The sequence below is a fragment of the Balaenoptera ricei genome, chromosome 7, assembly GCF_028023285.1.
Source record: "Balaenoptera ricei isolate mBalRic1 chromosome 7, mBalRic1.hap2, whole genome shotgun sequence".
Classification (NCBI taxonomy): domain Eukaryota; kingdom Metazoa; phylum Chordata; class Mammalia; order Artiodactyla; family Balaenopteridae; genus Balaenoptera; species Balaenoptera ricei.
Window position 1 is genome coordinate 114,865,150 of NC_082645.1, and position 14,715 is coordinate 114,879,864.

The 14,715-nt window shown below is 39.9% G+C and overlaps 1 protein-coding gene across 2 annotated transcripts in view; it reads right to left on the reverse strand.

The window, feature by feature from the left end:
* The window catches only part of NGEF (neuronal guanine nucleotide exchange factor), an 81,677-nt gene that overhangs the window by 26,482 nt on the left and 40,480 nt on the right, over window positions 1-14,715 (reverse strand). For both annotated transcript variants that reach the window (XM_059927496.1, XM_059927495.1), the window contains exon 3: window positions 11,802-12,097. In XM_059927496.1, coding sequence (XP_059783479.1) covers window positions 11,802-12,097 — 296 coding nt within the window. The remainder of the gene's footprint in view (window positions 1-11,801; window positions 12,098-14,715) is intronic.

Here is a 14,715-nt window from a genome sequence, read left to right on the forward strand (position 1 = left end):
CAAAAAAGTACACACGAAAATAGACATAAATTTTAAAAGACACATGCTTGAAAAGATGCCCAACCTCATTCACAACAAGAGAAATGCAAAGTAAAACCACAACACAATATCATTTATGATCTTGCACACTGGTCAAGATAAACTCGTCGGATGCTGTACCACATTGATGATAGGGAACCAGCACCCTCTCATACAGCTGAAGTGTGAAGACAACTTGGCAATATCTTCTCAAAATTTAAAAAGTGTGTAACCTTTAACCCAACAGTTCCACTTCGCAGTTCCCATAGTATTCCATCGTACAGCTCTGTCTTTTATTACTATAAATAATGCTGCAATGAACATCCTTGATACACAACGTTTCTAGTTGCAGTCCGTCAACAGGGGACTGGTTAAATAAATTATGGAACATCATAAACAATGGAGGTCCATAAAGCTAGAAAAAAAAAAGTAAGAAAAGAAAAGAAAAAAAAGAATGGGGAACTCTGGGCTGATCTGGAAATACTGTCAAAATATTTTGCTAAGTAAAAAAAAAAAAAGCAAGGCACACAGCAGTGTACATAGAGTTTACCATTTGTGTAACATACACACACACACACGCATGCACAAGCACGCACATACTGGCCCTGAGGGCCAGGGGTTGGTGGGGGAAACTATTTTCGCTGTAATTCTGTTTGCTCTGTTTCAACTTTATATCAGGTGCATAAATTATTTATCCAAAAGATTTACTTTAAAAATGACACATGGTAATACTGTCACTTTGCTAAAGTAGGTATAGGTGCTTGCTTTCTAAATCAAATAGAAGGGGAGCTATCTGATATTTTGGGTGATGGCTCCTGTCCGCCTTAAAGCATGGGGCAAAGAGCCCTGCCCCCTCTGAATTCGGGATTAATTTGCTGAACTGTTAGGGTTTATCCTACAGAGAGAAATATATGATTCAATGAAGGTTGGTAAATAAAATAACAATCACGATTCAATTTTCTGAAAGAAGTATATCATGTTAAAAACCGTTAAGTAATTTCCTTCTAAAATGGACTGTTTTCTTTTGGAAAAAGAACGTAAGTATATTTCAGTTCTAAGTTGTGAAAACAAGTTGAAAAACAACAAAAATACAACTCTGATTTCAGAGGCTGAGCACACTCGGACTGTGAGTTATATCCAAACTTGCTAGCTCCCTGGGAAGTCACTCCCTCCTCGTTCCCAGGGGGACGAAGCTGGAAGTCTAGTTCGGGCACATAGGGGCGGTGCCACCACAAGTGCCAGCCTGCGTGGACCACCCCCCCAGGAGTGTACATGTAGCCCTGTTTCCGTGGAGATGCTCAAAATATCATTCCCGGCTCATTTTTCGAGCTGTGCACAGCCAGCCCCCCAAGATCAGGGACCATGTGGAGTCCGTCTTTATCTGATCTGGGGGCACCACCCACGCCAGCGGCAGGAGCGACTGCTCCAGGGACGCTGCTGGGGCAGCACCTCCAGCTTCTCCTTTGTTTCTCACGGTGTCAGCTGTGGCGAGAGTTTGTAGGTTTATCGCAGTGACTGTCCCCACCTCCCCCATTTGAACACCCGACCCTTCCCCAGCTGCCCCCTTCCTAACTTTATAATTTGAATATCTGTCTACTTATTTTCTCAAACCATTGTGTTCTGAAACAGTAATTGAGAAACCATTCCAAATAGGAGGGTGGGAACCAAGCGCTTCAGAGTAAGTTAAAAAACAAAAAGTAAACCAAGAAAATCCTACACGGCATCTAAGACAACGCTTTGCAATTTCAGCTGCCTAATTTTTACTTTAAAAAGGAGGTGGAAAACATACAATTTTATTCTTAAATCCTGATTCTTCAGTGACTGATTAAGACTCAGGCCCACCAAAAGGCCATCATTTGGGGGTCTTTTCCTTGTGTGAACAGTAGTTCATTGGGACCTGCTGCTTTTGTAGCTAAAGAAAGAGGTGTTCCAACAACAGATTGAGCTGCCAGTACAAGCTGCCCGACTTGCTCTGATAAATGAAAAGATGATCTGATGCAGAAGTCACTGATTTGGAACATAAAGTCTGAAGATCTCAGTGTTGTGTTCATTGCCAGATATTAACAAAATAGAAAATAGAAACTCACATTAAGCTCTTTAAAATAAATATGAAAAGTCAGGCTATAAAGACTCAGAGAGAGATGCATTGAAGCCCATGTGCCCTGTGCTGTTCACTACTGCACGTGACCACAGTTATTCTTAGGTCATCCTAACTTACTTAAATATCTTGATCTGATCCATTGGAAATGACAAAAATACAATTTATTAAATATCTTTATTTTCTATGCCCACTCTTCTATACATGTAATGTTCTATCCTGCATTTTAAAAACAATGTTATTCTTTCATTCTTTGAAATGAAAAACATGTCATTTCATTCTTTGAAAACATGCTTTTTAATGTTTGTGCCTTTGTATAGTTGTACACTGTCTTACTAAATAAATAATTCCCTATAATTGGGCATTTAGGGTTCTTCCTCCATTCTTCCTCTGATTTTTGCTTGAATGGAAAGCCTAATAAGTATTCGTGTACACTTCTGATTATTTTTCAAGATAACTTCTAGAAACAGAAACACTAGACGGTAAATAAACATATTCTTGTAAGGGGGTTAATACAAGCATTGCTATACTCTTTCCATCAGCTGTGTTCGAGAGAAGTCATTTAAAAATCCCCCCAACGCTAGGTTTTAAATATATTTATATTTAAAAGTCTCTGCCATTTTGAAATGTCGGTGCCTCAATGTTGCTTTAATTTGTACCTCTTTCATTACCAGTGAGTTTGATTTTTTTCCTTTTTTCATTTAATCACCAGCCACTTTTTCTATGAGAATTGTTTTGCCCATTTTTCTTTAGGGTGCTTATCTTTTTCTTATCCATAGAGCTTTCTAATTGATGGAAACCTGAGTTTTGCTGATGTATACAAAAACAACTGATTTTTGCAGGTTTATTTTATAATCCACCACCTCCCTGCTCTGCCTTATGAGATCCAGTATTTTTTACTCCCTCGGGATTTTTAAGTAGGCAGCTGTCACTGGCAGATAAGGGTGGTTTTGACCTTCCTTCTTTATGGGTTTGTCTCTTTTCCTTTTCTCATTGTTTTGCCCTGGCCGCAGCTTCCAGAGCAATGGCAGGGTTACCAAGCATTGTCCTCTCACCTTTATTGCCACCAAAGATTCTTCATTAAGTAGGAGGCTGGTTATAGATCTGAGATACTCTTTGTAAATTTCAGAAAGTATCCTTCTGAGTTTTGTTTAGAAATTGATGTTTTACTCCCCTTTTGAACCCCTTTGAAGGTCAGCGTATTTTTCTCCTCTGGCCTATTAACATGATAAATTTTGGTTTCAAACATTACCATCTTTGCAGTAATTTCTGTGCTCAATGTTATTCTTTTAATGTATCTCCAGATTTGATTTACTTATGTTTTATGTAAATTTTTGCCTTAATTCAGAGTGAGACAGATCTATGTTTTATTTTGGGGGAGAGGCCAGAAGAGTACTTAACAAAATGGAGACATCTAACTCTTTTTACAATGCTTTAGTTTTTAAATGAACGTACAGTAAAATTGACTTTTGGGGGCTGTACAGTTCTATGAATTTTGACCCATGTATAGATTCTTGCAACCAGTACTATAACCAAGACACATAACAGTTCCATCACTCCAAAAAAAAAACCCCTTGTGCTTTCCCACTCTAGTCACAGCCTACCCCTACCCCTCACCCCTGGCAACCACTGATCTGTTCTCTGTCCCTATAGCTTTGTCATGTTCAGAATGTCATATAAATGGAATCACGTACTGTGCAACCTTTCTGACCTCTTTCACTCAGCAAAATGCCTCTGAGATTCATCTGAGTTGTGTGTATCAATAGTTCATTTCTTTTTCTTACTGAGTAGTGTGCCATTGTACAAATGTTCCAGAGTTTGTTTATCCATCTATCTGTTAAAGGACATTTGGATTGTTACCAGTTGTGGGCAATTATGAATAGACCTACTATAAACATTCATGTACAGGTTTCTGTGGGAACATAGGTTTTTGTTTCCTTGGGGTAGTGGTTCTCAACCACCAACTATTTTTGCTACCTGGGTGATATTCAGCTAGGTATAGAGACATTTTTGGTTGTCACGACTGGGAGTAGGGGTGCTACAGGCATCTGGTGGCAGAGGCCAAGGACGCTGCTAAACCTATAATGCACAGGAGAGCATCCCCCAACAAAGGATGATCCAGCCCAAATGTCAATAGTGTTGCTGTGGAGACACTGCTCTAGGTAAACACCCAGGACTGGGATTGCTGGGCTGCAGGTAAGTGTATCTTTCACTTTATAAGAAACTGCCAACAGTTCTCCAGAGCAGCTGTACCATTTTGTAATCCCACCAGCAATGTATGAGAGCTCCAGTTACTCCACATCCACACCAGCACTTCGTATTGTACTTGGTTATTTTTAGCCAGTGTGTATTATTATTATTATTAGTTCTAAGAATTTTTGTAGATTCCCTGAGATTGTCTATGTGCACAGTCATATCATCCATGAAGAGGGGCAGTTTATTTCTAACTTCCCTGGAGACTTTCTCTTTGACTCAGGGTTTCCACAGAAATGTGCTGCTTGATTTCCAAGTGCTTGGAGGTTTTCCTGTTATCTTTATGTCATTGATTTCTAGTTTAATTCTATTATGGTCAGGTCATACTTTGCATGATTTAAATTCTTTTAATTTGTTAAAGTGTGGTGTGGTCTATCTTGGTGAATGTTCCTTGTGTCCTTGAAAACAATGTGTATTCTGCTATGGTTGAGTGGAGTGCTTTATACACGTTAATTAGTTCCAGTTGGTTGATGGCACTCAACTCCTCTTAGATCCTTACTGACTTTGTCTCCTACTTCTACTAATTACTGAGAGGAGTGTTGAAGTTATTATCTATAACTGTGGATTTTGTTTTTAATGTATATGTGCTCTAATGATCAGATTTAGTTACTAATATTATATTACCGTCAAATAATTTGTGTTTCCCTCCTTTCTATCTTTAGACCAGGGGTCAGGGCTGGCCACCTGTAACTATATAAAGTTGTACTGGAACTCAGTCATGTCCATTCCTTTACACATTGTCTATTTGCTGCTATGACATTACAATGGAGAGCTGAGTGGTTGTGAAGGAGGCTGTATGGCCTACAAAGCCTGAAATATTTACAAAGTGGCCCTTTAAGTTTGATGATCCCTGCTCTAGAACTGCACTGACCAATATGCTGGCAATGTGCGGCTTAATTTTAGTTTAAGTAGAATTAAACATTTAGTTCCTCAGTTGCACTGGCCACATTTCAAATGCTCAGTAGCCACGTGTGGCTACGGACTATTGAAGACGCAGACATAGAATATTTCCAACATGACAGAAAGTTCTGCTGGACAGCAGTGTTCCAGGTTATTCTAAGCAACACGGGACCCTTCTGTGCTTTGACCATTTCGGACAATTCCGTCATCTGGGTGCAACATCTCTTTCGTAGATTTTTTAAAAGTTACTGGTATATTTTGGTCGTTATTTTACTTTTTATTTTTGAGTCAATTTTTGTAGCGTATATTTTCCTAGAAAATCACTCATCTCACCAAGACTTTTACACGGTATCTTTCGGATCGCGGCCCTGCCTGCTTTCCTTAGGAGTGTGTCTGTGTGTGTGTTTTCCTCCTAATGTCTCAAGCTGCCATCTTAGTTCATTTAACTTACCTTTATTCCTTATTTAATAATTAAAGCATGTTAGGTTGTGAATTTTTATCCAAATGCAGCTTTGGCAGCATTCCATATATTTTAAAATGTAGTACCCTCCTCATTATCTTTGAAATAATCTGTAATTATAAAATTTATTTCCCTATCTCAAAAGTTAGGAACATTTTAAACATTTCTGATTTGAGGTTTTTACATTGTTTAAATTTATTTTTTTGTTTCAGTGCACTGCGGTGAGAGATTATGGCCTATACAATTTTAATAAATATTCACTGAGCTTTTTCTTATGGTTTAATACACGGCTGCTTTTTGGTGGTATCTATGGACACTGGGAAATAAAATATTGCCTCTCTTTAGAGCAGTGCTGTCCAACAGAAATATAATGTAAGTCTCATATACAGTTTTAAATTTTCTAGTAACCACATTAAAAAAAGGTAAAAAGAAATGGGGAAATTTTAATATATCTTATTTAATCCAATATATCCAGAATATTATGTCAACATGTAATATAAAAATTATTAATAAGATAGTTTACTTTCTTTTTCCTTGTACTAAATCTGCAAAATTTGGTGTGTATTTTACACACACAGTACACCTCAATTAGGACTAGCCACGTGTCAAGTGCTCAAGAGCCACATGTGGCAGGGGGCTACCAAAGTGGGCAGTGCGGCTTTAGAGAGTACAAAGATCAGTGAAAATATTTTAAGTCAACCTCATTATTTTTTTCAGATTCCTTATATCCCTGTTATGTCCCACTGCTACAGAAACAGTACAGCGTGTACCACAGCTTCTGCTCATCATGTCTCTGACAGACTCTGCTCTGTTTGGCTTCCGTTTCAAGGTACTTTATCATAGTTATCTTTTCATTGTAAAGTGCACCTCTTGGGAACGGCCTTCCTAATCGTACAACACAACATCCAGAAGATCAGGTTTAAATAAATAAAAAGACTGACAGGTTTTCTATAAAAATGAGAAAAGATTTTTAAGTGGAAAAAGATACAACTTTTTGTTGAAGAATGTCAGCCTGTTGCCAGCTCTTTATCTGTACTAACGCATTTGATCTTCACAACTCTGTGTATGAGCTCAATTTTACAGATAAGGAAGCAGAGGCACAGAGAAGTTAAGTGACTTGCTCAAAGTCACTCAGCTAAGAAGTAGCAGAACTGGGATTCAAACCCAAGGAGTTGGGCTCCTGTGCCTGTGTGCATAAACTCTGTGCTACATCACCTCCCTATGTTTTTACTGTGGGAGAAAACATTTGAAACATATAAACAAATCATATCCATAATATGTAAAAAGATGCTATCAATCAAGAAGACAAACATAAATAACCCCATAGAAAAATGGGCAAAGAACAGGCAATTCATAGACAAAGAAATGGAAACAGCCAATAAGCATAAGAAAAGATGCTCAATTTATGTCATCAAGGACAGGCAGGTTAAAACAAGATATGGTTTTTCATCCAACAGATTAGAGCAAAAATCAAGAAGTTTGCTAACGGGGTTAGGAGGGTGTGTGAAAATGGCCTCTCTCGCACTGCCGTAGTGTGAAATTTGAACTGCCTTTTTGAATGGCGATTTGGTGGTATCCACCACAATTGAAAACACACTTCACTTTTCACCCACAATTCCACTTCCGGGCATCTATCCTACGGCTGTGGTCTCGCACGGGCGTGAAGATGCAGGCACACAGAAGCTCTCTTAACCCAGCTCCACATGACCCATGTGCCCGGGGTCACGTGCACTGCTTCCCTGCAAAGCCCTGCGAAGACCCGCTGAGGGCCGGGCACAGGCTGCCCTCCACCTGCCACCTGCACACTTCTCTCCCCACCTGTGAGCCCCATGTTTGTCCTTAAACTTATGCAAGCCAGTCGTACTTGCTCTGCAATTATGTCCTTACTGGATAAAAACTAAAGAATTTTCAGTACAAAGAGAGTTGTTTTTATGAAAAGTAAGCTGAAAGCTCTAAGAGGCCAGTTAAAGGCAAGTTGCTAAAAACCAAAAGCCAAATCAAACTGCTCTTGAATAAACAGGTGTAAAATATGGGGGAAAACATCATAAAGATCTACAAGGATTTTGCACTTAAGAGTCTTCACAAGTGTCTAAAGTCCAAAATCACACCGCGCTTTATGACTATAATTTACCAGGAGAGAGAAAGTGAACACAGCTGGTCCTCCAGTGAGAACCCAGGAGCCAAGAAAAGGCCTGCACACGTGTGCGTTGTTTGCATGTTTTTAAATAATGAAAATGTATTAATGAGTAGCTTATTTAATTTTAAAACTTTAAAAAATAAAGTGATAAACTTTAACAATACAAAATGACTCATTGTTCCCTTTGGTAACTTTTCTTGCCCTGAATTGTAATCTGTAGGATAATATCATGGGCTTAGTTTTCTAATCAGTTGGATAATTTCTGCCTTTCAATGGAGGATTTAAGCAATTTACATTTATGGTTATAACAGATACATTTGCTATGAACTCTGCCACCTTATTTTATTTTTAATATTTATTTATTTAATTTATTTATTTGTCTGCGCCGGCTCTTGGTTGTGGCATTTGGGATTTAGTTCCCTGGCCAGGGATCAAACCCGGGCCCCCGGCATTGAGAGCATGGAGTCTTAGCCACTGGACCACCACGGAAGTCCCTGCCCCCTTATTTTATGCTATTTGTTTTTTGTGCTTTTTTACTGTTTGCTTTCCTTTTATTACAAGATCCCTGCTTTCTCTGCTTTTGGCTTGTTGTTGGAGAAGGTTTATACCATGTTTTAAGTTCTACTGGGGTTTATCTCTAAGCTTTCCAAATTTTTTAAAATTTATTTCTCTAATTATCAAGGTAAAAAAATAAACAAGTATTCCTCCAGAAGCTAGACACTTTTCCTTATTTTGAGGACTATAAAAAAGGCCCCGTGGTGGTAATATTGCGTGAAAAAAGCCAAATGCGAAATAGCATTGTATAATCCCTTTCATATGAAAGTCAAAGTTAGGGATAGTGTGAGGGAAACAAAAGCAAAAGTAAAAAAATGGGACTATATCAAACTAAAAAGCTTTTGCACAAAGAAGGAAACTATCAACAACACGAAAAGGCCACCTACCGAAAGCGAGAAGATATGTGCAAATGATATATCTGGTAAGGGGTTAATATCTAAAATATACAAAGAACTCACACAAGTCAATATCAAAAAACGAACTCGATTAAAAAATGGGCAGAGGATCTGAATAGACATTTTTCCAAAGAAGACATACAGATGACCAACGACACATGAAAAGATGCTTAACATCACTAATCATCAGGGAAATGCAAATCAAAACCACAATAAGATATCACTTCTCACCTGTCAGAATGGTTATTATCAAAAAGACAACAAATAATAAGTGCTGGTGAGGGCGTGGAGAAAATGGAACCCTCATGCACTCTTGGTGGGATTGTAAGTTGGTGCAGCCAATATGGAAAACAGTATGGAGATTCCTCAAAAATTAATAATAGAAGTATCATATGATCCAGAAATTCGACTCCTGGGTATTTATTTGAAGAGAATGAAAACACTAAGTCAAAAGATATTTGCACCTCTATGTTCATTGCAGCATTGTTTACAATAGTCAAGATATGGAAACAACCTACATGCCCATCAATAGATGAATGGATAAAGAAGATACGGTGTATATATATACTATGGAATATTACTCATTGATAAAAAAGAATAAAATCTTGCCATTTGAGACAACATGGATGGACCTAGAGGGTATTATGCTAAGTGAAAAAAGTCAGACAGAGAAAGACAAATATTATATTTGCAGGTATAAAAGATTCACTTATATGTGGAATCTAAAAAACAAAAACAAAGGAACAAACATAACAAAACAGAAATAGGTACAGAAAACAAATAGGTGGTTGCCAGAGGGGAGGAGGGTAGGGAAGGAAAGAAATAGGTGAGGGATATTAAGAGGTACAAATTTCCAGTTGCAAAATAAATGAGTCACGGGTATGAAATGTACAGTGTGGGGAATACAGTCAATACCTATGTAATACCTTTGTATGGTGCCATATTGTAACTAGACTTAATCAAAACGTTTAGGTGACCATTTTGAAATGTACAGAAATACCAAATCACTACGTTGTGTAACAGGAGCTAACATAGTGTTGTAGGTCATTTATACTTTAAAAACCAAAAGCAAACTCAGAAAAGGAGATCAGACTGTGGTTACCAGAGGTGGGGCACAGTGGGGTGGGGAAGGGGGATGGGGAGGGGGAATTAAATGAAGGCAGTTAAAAGGTACAAACTTCCAGTTATAAGATGTAATGTACAACATGATAAATATAATTAAGATTGCTGGTATATATATGTTACATATTGGAAGAGAGTAAATCCTGAGTTCTCATCATAAGGAAAAAAAAATTCTCTATTTCTTTAATGTTGTATCTATACAAGATGATGGATGTTCACGAAACTTCTTGTGGCCATCATTTCATGATGCGTGAAAGTCAAATCATCATGCTGTACACCTGAAACTTACACAGTGTTGTGTGTCAGTTATATCTTAATAAAACTGGAGGGAAAAAAAGTCAGGGATGATAAAAAAAAAACCCAAAAAGTTAGGGATGATGGCTCTGTCAGTGGCTCGTGGACAGCTGCCTGTGGGGGGATTTCTCTGTGGCTTCCAGCACCTTCCACATGGTTGCTTCCAGTGGCATTCCTCAGTCCAGTTCCACCTGCCTCTTGGAGATGCCCCCGACCATGCATCTTCACTTCTGGTGGGGTGCGTGGTTCTTTACATCCCCTCACCAGTATCTTTGTGAGAAGCTGGGATAAGCCCCATCAGGATGACTAGACACTACTGACATCAGAAGTTTCATAAAAAAACTGTGGCATCCTTTACAAATCACCGCTTGCAAGTCACACGTGATGTCAGAGGTTAAACCCATCCCTCCTGAGTCTGCGGGGCAGGACACAGGGAACCTCGGTGGCCCTTCAAAAGTCGAGTGCTATCAAGCCTTCTAGAAGAGCAAAGGTATTGTACCAACCGAGGCAGCGTTAGCTAACCCTCGTCGGGAACTAGTCTCAGTCTTGGTCATTATCTGTACACACGATCTGCCTTTCTATAGAATCTCGCGCAGGAGAACCAAGAGTTAAAGAAGGACAGAACATCTGGAGTCAGAACTGCAACTAGGAACAAGTTCAAGCATGGCTTGAAGGAACATGTGAGTGGAGGGGAATGGGGGGGGTGAGGGCGAGAGGGAGCGTGAGAGGATACAGAGGATGGAATTGGGCTGAACAAGTTAAAAAAAAAATCTCTTCCACTTTTTAACTTTCACGAAGACACACACCTGCAGGGTCACCATTTCTCGCCCCCAGTCTCTCTCCTTGCTGTTGACCAACTTGTCTCTCTGTACCACAGATTTCCCCTCTAATACCCAAACAATCTTGGTTCAACTAAAATGAACACTTAGCTAGACTTCTTAGCTACTCATTTCTATTACTGTTCATGTTTTATTTCTCCTCGCTGGCAACAAACTATTAGGTGACTCCGTGATCTTGCCTCAGCCTAACTGACGGGCAGTCTGCCTGGACCATCGGATGAAGTGGTAGAGACGCAAGTCCCAGATTCCCACACCATTTCAGGAGGGGGCCAAGGGCTTTGATCTTTCAGAGCCCCACCCAAGCTTCAAGCGACTACAAAATGAAGATGTGGGATAAGCCTGTGAGTGAAAAGCAAAGCACAGATGACTAGTCAGTTCACCGTCACAGTGAGTCCAGCAGCACCTACTGCATCAGCGTTCACGCGTACCACGGAAATGCCCCCACGATAACAACTGAAGGTTTAGAGAACACAATCTTACTATCTGACGAAACAGCAATGTGGAGAACACTCAGTATCGGGGTTGAGCTATCCTAGAAGGTAACTGGGTACTTTTTGTTGCCTGTGAAATAATGTGAATTTTCCTGCATGTTCTGGATGGATGTACCCTGCAAGTAATTCCTCTGGTGAACCAGCCAGGGAGCCTCACCCCGCAGAAGAAGGCTCCCCGACGTTGGTTAAAACACCTGTACGTTCTGATTGGAAGCTCCCACCCTAGGGCAGCCCATTACCTCCTGCAGCCTGATCTCCTCCGGCTGGAGGAGGTCCAGCACCCCGCTGCTCCGAATCTCCGGGAGATCCTGCCAGAGGTTAAATCTCGAGTGCGGGTTACTGAGCAGGCATATCTGGGGCACAGCCTTCCTCTCCGGTGGGCTTGCCGGCTCCTCCTCCTCCTCTTCATCCTCCTCCGGGATCTCCTCGCTGGCCGGGGACCCATCAACATTGTCTTGTATTTCTGCATCCTGTTGCCTCCTGGTTTCAATTTCTTGGAGAGTTGATTTATCTCGGTATTCCTGATACAGGAGCCCTGAAATCAAATGGAATTGTACTGAAGACATGAAAAAGATTTCAGAGGAAGATCTTTTGGAATCACTAAGTCAAGGCTTTGGACTCCTATCAAGGGCAGATGCTCTGCCTATGAAAATACAAAGAAAGCCAGACCCGCACAGGTCTCAGAAAAGGCTCTATCACTGAACAAACTGCCATTGTCTTCATTTCTTGGGAAGGATCAGCATGCATGAGGTTTTTTTTTTTTTTTCAACAAAGAATGAAGAAATCCCTGAACAGATTCAAAATCCAGTCACAAAAATACATGCTTTTCACACACATACTTAGCAAACAACAAGAATCCAGAATTTGACGTGTTAATAACCAACGTGTGCAGAGTTGATGGAAATGTCCCAATGATGTTTCAGTATCCCAACAGGATGCTTCTCAAAGCCTAAATGCTTCAATATTAAAACTCAAGTATATTCATTGGTGAAATGGGAATAGTTGTAAATCCTCATTTTGAAGGAAAAAGCCAATATTTCATCAACCTTATGATTCAAAAGGGAAACATTCCTTTTCTGCTTTCACACTTTCAGACTTACTTCCCTGACCTGAAATAAATGCAGTCTAAGTCTCCAAGGACATTTGGGGGTACAGAGGAATCAGCAAAAATGTAGCACCTCGGCCTGAACTGCAGTGGTGGTGGAGGGATGGGGCCATGTGCGTGATTCAGGGACAGTTATAAGGTAGAATACAGGTCCTGGTGATTGGCTGGTGCTGGGTCATGAACGACATCTGGGTGGCCAGTTGGCAAGGGGGTCCGGTGGCCCTGTTCAAGGAGATGAGGAACATAGGAGGAGGATCCGACTGGGGAATGGGGTGGTGGTGAGATCCAGGTGCACCTGAAGGGAATGCAGGTGAAGAGAAGCAGTGGGCAGCTGGACTGGTCTGGAGCCTGGGGAAGCTGTTGGGCCCCTCGATATATCTATCTATAAAACAAAGATGACTTTCCCGGGAAAGTTCTAACAGGGATAAGTGTACCACTTGTAAAGCACTTTCTCATGCAATGCAGTACAAACATTAGCTATTATTCCTTCTTTAATTGTTAAATATATCTAAACAGTACAAAAAAGGAAGGAAAAAAACAGATGATGTTCAAAATTCTGAAAAATGGCTGGATAAATTATATTCATAATTTATAAATAACAGGAACTCAATAAATTACCTTGTGGATTAAATTAGTTGGCTTCCTATGTTCCATAATGCTAAATTATAAAGCATTTATGCTAAGTATAACATTTACTTCAAACAAAAAAAGATCCTGTGATTTTACGTTACAATCCAGTAGATTACAACATGGAGTTAATCTGACAAAGGAATGAAAAAGAAAATCTAAATCTATGCTAAATGCAACCCGGATTGAAGATCTATAAAGACAGAGGTTTAAAGTCGCTGCATAAACTGGTTCAGTCATGAGCATAAGATATGATTACTGTTGCCAACATCGAACCAATTAATCTCCTGTGATTCCGATACTGTTTTTACAGAGGTTTAAAGAAACCAGGATTCCACGAGTTGACTTCAATTCACTTTTCAAAGCTTAGCACAGTGTCTCCCACCTAGTAGGTACTCACATACTTGTTGAGTTGAACACCTTTAAAAATGCAGTTTCCAAGCTTCTCAAAAATATCTAACCAATTTGGCATCTTTTTGAAAGTTCAAAAATATGGCTTATGTATGCTACATGGCACATCATGTGTATCATGGGTCAGCATGATGGGTAAATCATGGGTAAATGCTATCTCCAACATCTCACATGATGATGTGATACATATGCTGAAAAGAGACAAAAATATCAGCATTGTGGGTAGTTGGGTTGAAAATAATATTTCTGAAATCACATTGTGGCAGACACTGTGGTTGCCTCTCCTCTATCCCCTCACAGCCCTTCTTCCCAGCTGGCAGGGAGGGGTTTTGTTTGGGTGCTGACCTAGTCTGTGCTCAGGGAAGTGGATGAATGCTGACTGATCAAAACCTACCATGATGGTTCCCTTCCCCTTGCCACTGCTGGGTTTAGACATGAGCATGTGACATGACCTGGCCAAGGAGACTAAGGGGACATCTTACATCTTTGAGAAGGGCGTCTCAAAAAGATGCCCCTCCCCAGGAGACACTTGAAGACAAACTGCTCTTTTTTTTTTTGGTTTTTACACATGGTTGCTTGAGGATGTGATGCATGGAGCTCTGGCAGCCATCTTGTGATATGAAGCCCAAATGCTGAGAATGGTGGAGGGAAAGGAACTAGGTGATTGCTTGACTTAATGACCAAATGCAGAATTTCCTACCTCATTCCTGGACTCAACTGAGATAGAATACTTTCACTCTTTAAGGTCATTTTTTTTGGGGGGGGTGCTGGATATTGTATTACACTCAGCCAAAGACTCCCAATGCAAGTAATTTTAGTATTTTCTTAAAACTTCATACTTCTTTCCGAAGTCTTCAGAATATGAATTTAAACACGCATTTTCCTGGAGTTACTATGATTACAAAGAGTTATCTGACACACTGGGTAACCATTTTCATGACCTGTTTATTTTTATTAGCCTTACCTGAGGAACTATGTTATCTGATTAAATTTTTGTAGTAGAGATATAC